The following is a 15718-nucleotide window of genomic DNA, read 5'->3' as shown; positions in this document are numbered from 1 at the left end:
ACAACACCGACTAGGTCAACTGCGCAACAAAGGGAATCAGATAGATATAGCAACATCCCAACATTAAGGCAACCTGATATTCCCACAACACCTATTTCGCCAAATGTACAACAAAGAGCTTTTAGAGATATATCAAAGATCCAAAACATAAGGCTGCCATCGGAACCCACACTTATTATTGATGACAGAATCCGAGACACTTCTCAGGTATCTTACTCTTCCTTTGGAAGACAGGCGAACCTTCAAACATTACCCACCGATGCAGCCACAGCATATGATGGAGATACATCAACGCCGATGAAACATCTGCGTCAGCCAGTTCCACCCTCTGGACCAAGCTACAGCAAGGAACAGACACAGCAGGAACTACTGTATCTGGATATGGAAATCGACTACAACAAGGAATCAACAATATTACGGAACGGTATCTTCAGGGTAAGAAGGGGTGAATCCCAGGAACCACGTCATATCAGTATGTCGAAGAAAAGGTCGATCTCTGCTTCTTATGTATTACATAGCGGAACCACAAGCCCAAAAATGACGGACAAAGAAAACATCAATATTGACACCGAGGATGAAATGGCTTCCAAAGTTTTAGCTCTTCCTGATGTTACCCACAGATCAACACCGGATCCCATTAGCAATTTGATCAAAAATAGCATAGAAGCCAAACTGTATACACAGTTACGTACTACAACTGCCTCTGACCACACTGAGAAGGACAAGGATGGGGAAGACTTGGATATGGCCATTCGCGAAGGCAATGCTGACTTGGGCGTCGTCACCGGAAGTCCGTCACAGGGGGACCACTTGATTACGTCTCAGGGAGAGACTCACAATGTACAGATAGAAGCTTTTGAGAGACCAGCTAAGTCCGGTGACTCTCAACTGCCACTGCCAACACTACAGTACTCGCCCAATGGACCAGGTAAAGTGTGACAGTGTAAACCACGATTTTGTTTGTATTATATTTCATCACAAATCCATTGACATTAAATTCTGACTGAGCCCATAACATTATTCTATGCACTCACATATTTTCAGTAGTATTGGGCAGCCTCAATGGAATGATGTAGTAGACATTCCATGCATTGACACATGCACTGATGCTTCTTGTCGACCTCTAAATTTCTAAACACAATTACAATGTCGTTATACTCAAAATAACACTGTTGTGTAACACACAACACGATCACATACACACACACACACACGCACACACGCACTCAAACATGCACACACAAATACAAACACATAGTCCGTAGCAATTCAATGTTCAAGTTTGCTGTTTGTGTATTTCAGAGAATGTTCATTAAATCATCCCACACATGTTAATGTGTCAAACTATCGCGTTCATGAATGTTCAATTCAACTGTTTTGAGAGTCATGATAATAGGTATTTTATGACACATATTGTTCGTTGTTGCGGAACATGTCTGTTGATATTTCATATATCATGTCATGTTAATCCAAAGTGTTCTGACATACTGAGCAATGATAGCCCAATGGTAGAGGTGGACTGACGAGTATCTACTGTAGATCAACCAACACTGCTTAAAATGAGGTATATCAACACACGAAGGAAAGCTGATCTGTCACAGGTGGCCGATTATGTATGGGTGAAATTAATCGCGTAGGCTGATAATGAATGATCTTATCTATCGCACAAACTGATTTAGGAACGTGTATACAACGCAGTGTTCACCATCTAACCCAGACAATAAGTACACGATATCTCATCTGAAGTGCATGCATGAGTGAGTGAGGGTTTTCACAGTAAATGCCATGCGCCGTGCGACAAACACGGAGGTGCTAAACATGCATTTCGATATAGTGTAAGACAGTCCACTCCACCTCACTCGACTCTGGCCCATCAAGGGTGGATGGGCAGCCTAGTGGTTAAAGCGTTCGCCAATCACGCCGAAGACCCGGGTTCGATTCTTCACATGCATGCAATGTGTGAAGCCCATTTTTGGTGTCAACAGCCGTGATATTGCTGGAATATTGCTAAAGGTGGCGTAAAACTAAACTCACTCACTCACTGTTCCGTTCTACTTCACCTCTCCCCACCCAACAACACTTCACCCCGTCTAACCATACCTCACCTCCTCAAAACGTGAAACACATAACTGTAGAGAGAGTGAATATGGCACTTGTATCAATATGTCAGCAATTCGAGGGATGCGGACGTCTGGCATGTACCTCACGCATTTTACCAATGTTGAAATCGAACCCAGGACTTCCGGTTTCTGATAACTGAAACATTACAATGCACCAGCGAACGAATGTTTCATGAGGTTAAGCTATTCACAGGGGAATACGGAACACCAGTCACAGTGGACTATGACAAACTCTCTGAGCGGCGCAGACTGCAATACGCGGAGGGTTACAAACAGAACCACTTTAACCAGTTCGTGAGTGACATGGTCTCTGTGAGACGACGGCTGTTGGACGACAGACTGACAAGGTATGGCAGCCGGGCCGATGGCTACAAATCAGTAATATTATACCTGTATACGGAGATAATACAACATGCCTAGACTCTCTGTAGAGAATAAAGCTCGGGCTTCAAATGATTTGTTATCACGTCAAATGTGTCTTTTGATATTAATATATTTAGTGTAAACGTTAATATTTTTTATGAATTTATTAAATATGTGCATTTATCATGTGTTTGAGATTCTGCTTTTAACTGGAAAACATAATTGATATCGCAGTCTTGTGGAACTAATATATGTCTGCCTCAATGAATCTCTGGTTGAAATACCTCGGAAAATTATAAATTTGTTGAACCTATATTATCTCATATTATTATGTTTTTGAACGTCGATTGTTTGTTTTATTGAAATGTTTTATCATGCATGACGTAGCATATTTAAACATGTCACTGTCATGGACGACAAAACCCAAGGAATGTATAATTTATCTTAGTCAGTCTCCAATTAAATATATGTTGTTTTTTAACAATGGTATACCTCATACAAATTTGACGAAATTTTATATTTAAAATTTCTCAAAGTTTGCCTGTTCGTGGATTCACTAATTTCTTTTCATGACTTTTTAAAACAAATGGAGTGATAAGTACGCGATCGGCCTCAAATTTAATTAGGATTAATTAACAGGTAATCTTGAAGATACAGCATGATTATGTTCATACTGCAATTGCTGAGTGCGTTGTTAAGCAACAAACAAACACATCATAACTACAACTTTGGGGTGATGTCGAGGATACTGACTGACAAGACGAGACGAGAAGAGTTCAATGAGTTGGTGGTCGCTCTGAATTGATGAAACACTGATGTAACAGCCATCAAATAAAGTTCGGACCCTCATGTGATCAAACATTGATTTTCCATAATGTTAATTTACTCGCGTAGGTAAACGCACGGGAAGTTTGTGTGTCGCAGCTATTCGTAAAGCGGCTACTGCGTTTCACGATGTGACATTCCGTGCTTCAAATACTCAATAACACCCGGAAATTGGCCAACACATGATGTTTATCGACATTGTAAGCACACAAATAAACCAAACGACCCACATGGGTTTTACTGTCTGCACTCATTGACATCGAGTAGGGGTACAGCAGCGAAGTGTCGTCAGCCGGCCGTTTCAGCTGGTTCCCATGGTAGCATCTGGAACTGCTCATTTATGTTCTTTAATGTGATTGAAAAACATGATTGAATGGTATTCGACGCTGCGTATTAATACGTACAAACATCGACCACACCATTGTATTGTTACGTCGTGAGCAGTGGTGACGTCATTCAACTCATTTTGTGACGTAAAGTCCGCATGAAAACACAAATGAGCAGTTCAGATGTTACCATGAGATGCAGCCGAAACGGCCGGCTGATGACACTTCACTGCTGTACCCGTACTCGATGTCAATGAGTGCAGACACAAAAACGCGTGTGTGCCTTTTGGTTTACTTTTGTGTTTACAATGTCGATGAACATCATGTGTTGGCCAATTTCCGGGTGTTATTGAGTATTTGAAGCACTGGAATATTTCATTTGAAACCTTCGGCTAATGCCGTCGGTTCCAAATGAATCCCTGTGCCGTCGGTTCCAAATGAACTCCCGTGCTTCAAATACTCAATAACACCCGGAAATTGGCCAACACATGATGTTTATCTCCTAATTGATGAACATTCTTTAAGAAGTATTCTAAACAATCAGACACTGCTGGTGTACTCGCACGTCACAAAAGTGACGTCACTTTCGACCATATTATTAACCTTCCGAACGGAATCTGACCCGTGTGATAATCGAGACTGTTTAGTCTCTGGCGTTGACCTCTTGAATAAACGCACAATCTAAATATCGAAAATATCTTATAATAGTCAATTTTCTATCAAGTCTTAGGCCAGCACGTATTACCACACATATCTTGAATATTACATGGAATCTGAATTTTGTCATCTATATTTGTTAAGTTCATTATATAACAAGTTTTACCTTCGAAATCAAAGACGGAAATGCTTTCCGTAAATATTGACATCTGTGGTGATTCCCTCAAATGAGGAGCTGTTCCAATCAGATTTTTATTTCGAGGAGTTTCCAAATCGACGGTTGAACAAAAGATGATCAGGTAAAATCCTTTATTTGGGGAGGAAATATACCTTCATCAGTTGCAGGACAAAGTTCTACCCGGTTAAGTTACCGGAAGTCAGTGTCATCATATCATTCCATAACGAGGCTTGGTCAACACTCCTCCGGTCAGTTCACAGCATACTGGACAGATCGCCACCGGAACTACTGAGGGAGATCATTCTTGTGGATGACCTATCCGATAAAAGTAAATAATACTGAAATACTTACATTTCAGACAGTAATGATCCTATCTCTGAATAGTCTCCCTAATGATAGCGGAGAATACAAAATGCTAATGGAGAACGAGAGCCGGAAACATTTTTTGATTTTCTTTGCCAATAAAAAGCTCTTCAGATAAATAGAACTGAGATTCAACACAGCAATCGCATCTCTTTCGCCGTCGTAAATATATAACCTCCACGTCTGAGAAAGTCCAGACTCGACAACTCAGCGAATCCATTGGGCGTAAAAAGAATAGAGCAGTGCACACAGGTTCCTTGAAAGCCATCTGCTGAGATACTGCGTCTTATGTTAAATAACAGTCCATTTTCTGGTAAAGGATATGTTACGTCAATAGTGATCTACTATTTCTTTTGAAACCTGGCCCTTGAAGTCAATATGTCGTCGTACATCGATTTATTCCCAGTTCCACACAAGCAGAGTTATTCAATGAGCTGATAAAATCTTCATTTGACCAATGCCCAGGGGTGTTTTGATCCACACATTATCGTATATGATATTTTGTAGAATACTCTTTGACTGGCTGACTGAGTTTGGTTTTACGCTGCTTTTAGCAATATTCCAGCAACATCACGGCGGGGGACACCAAAAATGGGCTTCACACATTGTGCCCATGTGGGGATTCGAACCCGGGTCTTCGGCGTGACGAGCCAACGCTTTAACCATTAGGCTACCCCACTGCCCCCGAATACTCTTTGAACATCAATACAAAGTAAATAGGTATGTCAGGGAACCAAGTGCTTCATGTTCTTATAGGATAAAAAAACAAACAACTAATAAATGTGTCAGGAGGCGGGAGTAAAATATATGATAAATGCATAGGTTAATTATGCGTTCTCATTTCGCCTGTGTATATGTTTTACTGTCCATATCTCCATATTTCCTGTTCTCTCAATCATCAGATGTCAAAATTACCATTGTATCCAATAAGGTTATCTGAAGACCCCACTAGAAGAACACATTGCACCTCTCGTCAAGGTCCAACTTATCCGCACGAAAACGAGACAGGGAGTGGCACGTGCTCGGCTCGTTGGTTACTCCGTTGCGCGAGCGCCAGTCCTGATCTTCATGGATTCACACACTGAATGTTTCCCAGGTAACAGGTTACTCGTTGACCCTATTGTGTCGTTTGTCATCTCCACTTTTTACATACCATCGAAACGTTGTTTGTCTTAAACCGTTTGCCGCTATCCAGAGGTCAGCAGGTAACTGGTTATTTCGCCCCAAACACGTTCACCCCAGCACAGGTTCACCCAAGGCTGTTTCACCCGGGTTGTTTCACCCCATACAGTTTCACCCCATTTAGAGGTTGTTTCACCCTAGCAAATAATTATTTTTAACTGTAAAATTGTTTCAATATTTTATTCATCTATGTATAGTGTCGAAACAGCATATTCAGATTGTATGAATAATTGTATCAGTCCATATTGGCTGTGTTGGATCGGTCCTTTGGGGCGGTGGGGTAGCCTAGTGGTTAAAGCGTTGGCTCGTCCCGCCGAAGACCAGGGTTCGAATCCCCACAAGGGTACAATGTGTGAAGCCCATTTCTGGTGTTCCCCGCCGTGATGTTGCTGGAATATTGCTAATAGCGGCGTAAAACCAAACTCAGTCAGTCAGTCAGTCAGTCAGTGGATCGGTCCTTCAGTGACGATAGCGAGTAGCTGCCTTGGACAGGAATGACCTTGTGGAGCGTTCCTTGTCTGTGCACTGTGTCCAGAGGTCAAGAAGCTTCTCGTGGATCTTCATGAATTTCTGCCTATTGTCTCTTGATAGAAGAACATTTTGAACCAGGCACACTTGGGTTTTCACTTGGTCAGCCTCACTTCTCAAGAGCGGCGCAAGAACATAAAGTGGCAATCCAGCACACCACATTTATTGTTCAGCACTTACCTGATTGTTGTAAAAACATTGCCTAATTAGGATTGACAGATTTAAACATTAATACCATTATCCATGTTTACTCAATTAGTTGGGTGAAGCAACTCTTGATTAGGGGTGAAGCAACCCCTAATATGGAATGAATTGATCTGGTTTGGAATTGGGATGAAACCACCCGGGTGAAACTACCTGGGGTGAAACGACCCGAAACCGATCATCATATGGAAGGATGTGGTTTGACTGCCTTGGAAGAAGAGTACATGGTTTCAAAATCTCAAGTTTTGAAATAGGCCCCTCAGTGCCTACTATAAATCCTCTCCGTGCGGACCAGCCATTTACACTAACAAGCATCCTTTGTGCTCTCTATATATACTTCCAAATGTGTGAGAAAAGTGATGCCCACCCGTGCATACAGAGTTTATACATCAACACACCCACAGTAATATGCCAAGAAGGCAGAAATATGCGTTCGTCAACTCTTCATCTGCACAAGATTTACATAACTGGCATTAGCATGAATGTAGTTGTCTTTACCTATAACTGTTACAATGTGTTTGCGAAACTAGTGACAGTACGTGATCATCGGTGATGAGCTGATGCATGTAGGTATCATGTATCTTATACACGTCACTATTAGAACTAACGCAACTTAATCCCTGTTCAACAGGTTGGCTTGAACCATTGTTGGAGGGAATATCACTTGACTCCACAACAGTTACATTCCCGGTGATAACTCCTATTGATGCCCATGACTTTAGTTCCCGGACATCTTTGCCTACACATCGAGGTGGCTTTCGTTGGGAAGGCCTGAGGTTCATGTGGGATGCCATTCCTGCCCATCAACAGAACAGAACAGAGACTGATCCGATAAGGTAAACCTATGAGTAGTTGACAGTGGGGGAGGGATGTGGTTTCCGACATTTTCATACGTCCTTGGTGTGTGGCTGTTTGGACTAGTCCAAACTTATGATAATGTCTTTTGTAGGGCTACATCGCATTTTAACACACATCACACACACCTCTCCCAATGAACCAGTCATCTACCTAATCTAGAGCGCCAGGACGATCGGTAACACGTATTAAATGTTAATGTCTTATACGAGTGAGCGTTATTTCCAGATCCCCCACCATCCCGGGGGGTGTATTTGCCATCGACAAGGACTTCTTTGAACAGCTCGGAGGTTTTGATCCTGGGATGATGTTTTGGGGAGGGAAAACCTGGAACTCTCCTTTAAGGTGAGAGGATATTGCAATTTGCACACTTCTGGTCAAACATTAACACTTCCAGATCATGTTATTGGCAGAATAAAATAAATGCACTAAAGAGGTTTTGGGCTCTTCATCCACCCAGAGCCCTTGCCTCTTTACAGACAGGAATTGGATCTTTATAGGAAGCGCTTTTGCTCAAAACCAGCAACATCGATTTGGAAAATGTGGAGACTCCCCAACCCTGCACCATTCATATTTCCCATATTACCCATAGTGTCAGTAGAGCTGGTTGTATTCCTGACAGCAAACCAGGGTTCTCTCCCAAAGTTTATCAAAAGACTGGGAGGTACCGAAATTGAAGCACCAATAGTTTGGGGTTTTTTTTTAGGGGCTGTGTTGAGGAGGCCCCAGGATAATAACATTCCTTGACAGAGTTTAAACGATCTGAGGACAAACATAATAATAATGTGTCCATTTATATAGCGCCAAACTCCACACTAGGTATGCTCATAGCGCTAACAATCAAGGCGCAGCACATTATTACCCCGGATAACCCATGCTGCCTGTTAGGCGCTTGAAGGTTATAGTCATATGACTTTTTCCACCGGGTACCCATTTTCCTGCTGGGTGAACAGAGACAATTTTGAACAAACTCACTTGCCTAAGGTGAGACCACATGTGTCACATGTGCTTCGTTGTTTCTGAAGTCCTAGAAACTCTCAGGAGTCAAGCTGCCAAACACGGTCACCCATCCAAGGACTCTCCGAGCTCGACGCTGCTTAACTTCACCGATTTGTGACTTGAGCTTTGAGCACAGGACCACGCGCCAGTAAAGCACTTGATCTGCTGTTGTGGGAACCGACGGTTCCTGCAATGATGTCTGACCAGTATTGTCAGTTAGCGCACCAGGCACATTTTGCATGTGTACCTTTAGACGTGGGAGAGGGGGTCTCGAATATTCTGCTCTGTCAGATACATTAGCATGACTTTGCCCCAATGGCGCATTGATACTTAACCATTTACGCGTGGAATTCCTCGCCATCCTGTTGCCTTCGCACGTTCAAGACGTTTGGGCATGAGTTGGTGTGTCCATGATATTCTTTGAATAGGTTGGTTTCTTTTCCGTAAGTATGTTAGTTATTATTATTATGATTACTGTCAGTGCGTGTTATTGTGGTCATACTATCAGTCATCATATTGTGCGATGTTTACCAAATTCATAATCACAATACATTTCCCCCCGCAAAAGGTTTGGATGTGCAATGGTAGTGTACACCTGCTGCCATGTTCACAAGTTGGTCACGTGTTCCGGGAACTCCAACCCTGTCGCGTGGCCCAACAGACAGGACGCCGCTAACGTGAACTCTGCGAGAGTAGCTGAAGTGTGGATGGATGATTATAAGAACTATCTGCTTGGTGCATCTTTCTTGAAACCGGTGAGCATGCAGGATTCCGTACTTTTCGCGACAAATGTCCCAAATTTGTAAGAATATATATGTCTCAGTCAACATATGTTTCTCGTTTTAATGTTTAATCATGATGGAAGGATCTTACTATAGTAAAAATATATCTTATGAATATTTTTAACAGGACAATTATGGTGACATATCCTCACGTCAAGCTCTGAGGCAGCGCCTTCGCTGTCACGACTTCCACTGGTACATGCGCAACGTCTACCCGGAAAAACACGTAGCATCTGGAGAGGTGAGGCCACCTGGCTGCAAAGTTGTGGGCATGCCGTAGTAGTAGTAGTAGTAGTAGTAGTAGTAGTAGTAGTAGTAGTAGTAGTAGTAGTAGTAGTAGTAGTAGTAGTACTAGTAGTAGAAGCAACTTCTAGCATATAGAAACGGAACAATAACAAATCACCACAAGGGTACAATGCATAAAGTTACTTTGAATGTGATACTGAGCTGTTGTTACAGGTTGTGTGAAACCACTTATCATTTAATCGACAGCTAAGACCAACAGGTTCCGGTCTGTGCATGACAAGCCTGGATGGAGAGAGCGGAAGACTCCAACTGAGGCCGTGTCATGGACAGGGTGAGAACCAGGTAGGTGCAGGGTGTCCATCCTGCGATATGTTGACGCGTGGTGTTGTGGTTGGTCCTGCTAAATGTGGACAACGTGTGGTTTTCCTGCTTGACATTACCACTTTGCTTTGTGTCATTCACCGAGCCCTGTTTGGATTTCATTATATTCTACATGATTCACACAATCGATCACATGCCTCACAAGACTCACTACACATTGCACGCACACACTGCACAACAAACGTAACACACAGAAACGACACACCACCACACATCACCAGACACACCACACATCACCAGACACACCACACATCACCACACATCACCACACATCACCACACATCACCAGACACATCACACACATCACCACACACACTAGACACCACACATCACCACACACCACACACCACACATCACCAGACACACCACACATCACCACACATCACCACACATCACCACATGCACCACACATCACCACACATCACCACACATCACCAGACACACCACACATCACCACACCACACATCACCACACATCACCACACATCACCAGACACACCACATATCACCACACATCACCAGATCACCACACATCACCACACATCACCACACATCACCACACACACCACACATCACCAGACACACCACACATCACCACACATCACCAGACACACCACACATCACCACACATCACCACACATCACCACACACACCACACATCACCACACACACCACACATCACCACACACACCACACATCACCACATCACCACACCACACACACCACACATCACCAGACACCACACACATCACCACACACACCACACACATCACACATCACCAGACCACCACATCACCACACATCACACAGACCACCACATCACCACACATCACCACACACACCACACATCACCAGACATCACCACACATCACCACATCACCACACATCACCACACATCACCAGACCACACATCACCAGACACACCACACATCACCACATTAAAGATGAGTTCAGGTCTGAATGTACATATCTTTTAATCTTTGCGATAAAGCATTATAAAATGGCTTCGGGCAGGTAATCTTTTGTGACAAAATTACATCACTAAAACCACAATGATTTAGTAAAATTTCTAACATTCGTTACCCAATTTGATTTACCGTTGGTGTCAAACAAATACATCATGTTATAACATTTCTTAGAAATCTTAATGCAGGCATATTCAAGAGCTTTACCCAGTATTTGATAACTTTTATCTGTGCTTCTAGATAAAGTGGGAAGCGACCGCATTCACCATAGATCATCACATTTGGGGTATTTAATTTTACTCCTAAGACTTTTTTACATGCGTACAAGTGAACCTTTTCCAATGCTTCCAACCGAGAAAACCCCCAAACCTCTGCCCCATATAGCAAAATTGGTTTAATTTTTGTATCAAATATTTTGAAATATGTTTTGAAATTTACATTGCCCAATTGCTTTAAATTACTGTAAATGCCCATAAAAACCTTCCGTCCCTGTAAACCACACATCACCACAGGTCACCAGACACACCACATATCACCACACATCACCACACATCACCAGACACACCACACACCACACATCACCACACATCAACACACATCACCAGACACACCACAGATCACCACACATCACGAGACACACCACACATCACCAGACACACCACACATCACCACGCATCAGCACGCATCACCAGACACACCACATATCACCAGACACACCAAACATCAACACACATCACCACACATCACCAGACACACCATACATCACCACACATCACCACACATCACCAGACACACCACACATGACCACACATCACCACACATCATCAGGCACACCACACATCACCACACATCATCAGGCACATCACACATCAAAACACATCACCACACATCAAAACAAATCACCACACATCACCAGACACACCACACATCACCAGACACACCACACACGATATACGATAAACCACCCGCTACACAACGAACGGCACAGAAACCACATATACAACACTCACAATACAACACACTCCACACACCAGACACAACAAAACACGGAAAACCACAGTCAATGGTCTCATTACATCAATCTGACGGCTATTTATAAATAACCGAACTGAAATACATCAAACATGTCAGCATACTGCCAGAACGTATGAGACAGACTATAAGAAGTATCGGGACTTGTGAGTAACATGCACACAACATGTGTGATCAGAATGCATGAAATGACATGTAATTATTTTCTTTTACACGATGTGTGTCGTGTGTCTGTACTTGTTCGTGTGTGCTCAATGATGTGCATTCCGAAACATGACTCTTATTAACCTATTCAGACAATGCCTTACTTTTCAGCCGATCCTAATTTTCTCGTGTGAAAATAGACATCACAAACAGCTATGGTTACACTGAATTCCAATTTCTTGTTTCATAAGAAAATGGTATTTACTAATACATTTTAATTTTAAACCCTAATCGTATTTCTATATTTTATGGCGAGGTGTAGGCAGCATGACCTTAAGTAAGAGGTCACAGACTGCCCCTCTTTTGGTGAGGTCGTACAATGATTCACAAATGCATCTGGCTCACTGGTTACACCTGTTATGTGTTTTGTGAGCTTATTCGGTGTAGTTCTGTAACGCACAATGTGATTGATATAATATCAAGTTCGAACCAGACCGCCAAACTTTTCTAGCGGGATAGCCTCGTTTTGAGATTTTCACGATTTACATGTTTCCGTTTGTCAGTACTCACTGTACGACAGAGCACGCTGCACGACGTGTTTGCAAAGATTAGAAGGAGCGTAGTGTTGCAGTATACAAGTGCTTAGATGTATAAAATAATACTGATTAATAATTATGTATCCAGTTGAATGAGATGGTCTCAAAATTCTGGACTGGTTATTATACTAAGTTCCGCAATAGGACGGGACCCAGTCAGCAGGAAACGCGACTGTTGTGTAATCAGTGTTTTGACTTGTGTTGAATGATTCTTATGATATGTGACGTATTATGTGTTCTGTAGCGGGGCGTATACATCGTGAGCTATATGGTTTGTTTGTGAGTGTCGACAACATGAGGTGTGACGATGCATATGATATTTATTGTGTGACTTCCTGTGTTCTGTATCGTCACGTGTATGTCGTCTGGTCTGTGGTTTGCCACGTGATTGTGGGTCACGTTTTTCGTGTCTTCTGTACTGTGTTATTTACAGGAGATATTTATTGTAGTCACGAGTGAAAATGTTGCCCTCACTTTACTTCACGAGCTGAGACATCAGAGAAGGAAAACTAGCAGGTATTATATTCAGGATATACAGTTTATCGTTTCTGGGTCACTGGTGAAGTTGGTAAGGACGTTAGCGAGTCCTTGTCAGACTTCGCTCTGCTGACAGTACAACTGCCACCAGACCTAATGCACCATATTACCCAGTGTAGCAGGTACATTTGATATGGCTGAGATACCCCCTTGTGTTGATAAATCGAAACATAAATAATTTCATTACTATATATCTATAACAAAAAGAGGATTTCTTTCTCAAATACCACTTATTTCTCGGCGACATGTTACTAGCAGTCACTAGTGACAGATGACAGGTTTTCAATTATTTTCACTAGTGACTGATTACACGATTGTATACATATACATAATTTATATATTGTAATACTACGATTTACCGGTGTCAATACATCATGTAATCAGTGACTATTGAGGATAACAGGTAACATGTTATCTGTCACTAGTGACGTTTATATACAAATATTAATGGCGTGATATTACTTATACGTGTGTGTCTTATGATTGGTGGTATAAACACTTTACATATTTCATATACTTGTAGCTGTGGCAAGTGACCCTACAGGAGACTTCCAACAGAATAACATATCCGTCTGTACATCGGACATGACCAGCCTCCATCTGCAGCGGACATGCGCAGACAGACACAACTGGGAATACAGGGAGGTAAGTTGAGTGCCAATGTCGGATAATGACATGCTAGATACGTATCTAATTACATCAAGAACAAGAGCGGCGTTTACATATACTAGTCTTTCGTAAATGTATGTATTGTGCACCGTGGATCATGTAGTCCTACTAACACATATATTTTGTACCTAAATAACATTATATTCAACTTTGTTTCAGGACGGTACAATGTACCATCGATTGCTCCAGCTCTGTCTCCAAGCCAACCCAGATGGCTCAGCTGAAATTACAATCTGCGATTCGTCTTCCTCGCAGCAGTGGAACATGACGCGGACATAGTTGTTCACACTGCCTGGCAGTGGGATCATGATGTTAACATAGGTATTCACACGGCCTCGTAGTCAGACATGACGTGGACTTCCAACTGCCTGGCGGTGGAATCATGATGTTAACATAAGTATTCACACGGCCTCGTAGTCAGACATGACGTGGACTTCCAACTGCCTGGCAGTCGGATCATGGTGTTAACATATGTCTTCACACAGCCTGTCAGCGAGACATGACACGTACATAGTCTTCACATTGTTTGACAGTGGAATCATGATGCGGACATAGGGCTTCACACTGCTTAGCGAACCTACGAGACCGTTACAGTTTCGGCCTGAATGAAACGAGTAAAATCATGTGCATTTGTTTGCATTTCCTTCTTATAAATATATGGCTTTCAAATGAATTATACCCGGTGTGAATTTGTGCAAATGTTTTATTTGATTAATTACAGGTGAATTGTGAGTAGTTGCAATTTTGATGAATTATGCTTGGCTATTTCTTGTATTACGTGTGTTGATTCGTATCATCAGTGGTAATTATCACAATATCTACAGATGTCTAATCAAAGAACGGTCTATCCTCTTTGATCGTTAACCGTGCTTAATAAAAACATACTTCTTAACAAATCATCACATGCTCCACAATCATAAGTTTGGCTTGGTAGCCGATTTTTAGTCTAATAGGTGCACGTAAAATATTTGAAGGCTGCGCGTAAACCGTTTAGATAAGAAGTTGACATACCTGTGAGCACAACTTGTGCTCCTCGCCGTTTGCTCTTGTTTTTTTTATGCATATGACTCTGCATTTCTCTTCGGGTGGTAATCTGGCCCAGAATTGTGACTTATGATGGAATGTCACTGTTCAACAACTCCTGCTAAACGTTGCTTGATCAAGGCAATATCATTCAAGGCCTCAGTGAGGCTTTCAAAAAGGTTTCTGTTAGACGTGTGGAAGACATGTCCAACTATGAGGCGCCATTGACGAAAAGATATCTGAAGCAATTCCCTATTTTGACATGTACAAATGTTCCCAGTGTTTTTAAGGTGATCGACTGATCAACCTTTGCCCGTGTTTGTGAAACCCGATTGGCAGGATACCCTCACCTGGTATCATCACTGGTATCATCACTATTTAAGAGTGTTTCATAAACAAGGGCTCATGATATAGTACTTACAAATGTGGAAATGGATTTGTCTCTTATATATTCTTGAAGTGGTGTCTACCTCGTCATTCCGAGTACGATTACAGGTCCATGCAACCTATACGTCACGGTAGGGTCAACTTATGGGATTCTGATGTCAGACTCGGGTTCACTGCATTACTGATATTATCTATCAACAGTGTTCATAATATCAACCACTGGATGGTGTGAACAGGACAAAATTATATACAAACGCCTATGTATAGCTGGAGCAATGCTGAGTGCCTCGTTAAACGACAGCTTATAAACGGATACTAAATCAATATACTAAAACGTTTAATACCCAGCCGCAATAC

The 15718-nt window shown here is 42.2% G+C and overlaps 1 protein-coding gene across 1 annotated transcript; it reads left to right on the top strand.

Annotated features, from left to right (window-relative positions):
• The first annotated feature begins 297 nt into the window (after positions 1-297).
• Positions 298-14850, top strand: LOC124282341 (polypeptide N-acetylgalactosaminyltransferase 1-like). The gene is made up of 11 exons (XM_046718307.1): positions 298-928; positions 2314-2467; positions 4631-4797; positions 5764-5928; positions 7378-7582; positions 7830-7946; positions 9169-9355; positions 9510-9623; positions 9875-9970; positions 13806-13927; positions 14111-14850. The coding sequence occupies exons 1-10, from the start codon at positions 298-300 to the stop codon at positions 13869-13871; spliced, it is 1902 nt and encodes a 633-aa protein (XP_046574263.1). The 3' UTR covers positions 13872-13927; positions 14111-14850.
• Positions 14851-15718: the final 868 nt, after the last annotated feature.

The sequence above is a fragment of the Haliotis rubra genome, unplaced genomic scaffold, assembly GCF_003918875.1.
Source record: "Haliotis rubra isolate DU_JTF1 unplaced genomic scaffold, ASM391887v1 Scf299, whole genome shotgun sequence".
In the NCBI taxonomy this organism is placed as follows: Eukaryota; Metazoa; Mollusca; class Gastropoda; order Lepetellida; family Haliotidae; genus Haliotis; species Haliotis rubra.
This window is presented reverse-complemented; position numbering and strand designations above follow the sequence as displayed.

What these genes read in the sequence shown, in the direction of transcription:
- LOC124282341 (XM_046718307.1), top strand. Translation starts at nt 298, where the DNA reads ATGAAACATCTGCGTCAGCCAGTTCCACCCTCTGGACCAAGCTACAGC. An exon ending in AACACGTAGCATCTGGAGAG is followed by an intron (nt 9,624 to 9,874) that starts GTGAGGCCACCT and finishes TTTAATCGACAG; the next exon opens with CTAAGACCAACAGGTTCCGG. An exon ending in ATGGACAGGGTGAGAACCAG is followed by an intron (nt 9,971 to 13,805) that starts GTAGGTGCAGGG and finishes ATATACTTGTAG; the next exon opens with CTGTGGCAAGTGACCCTACA.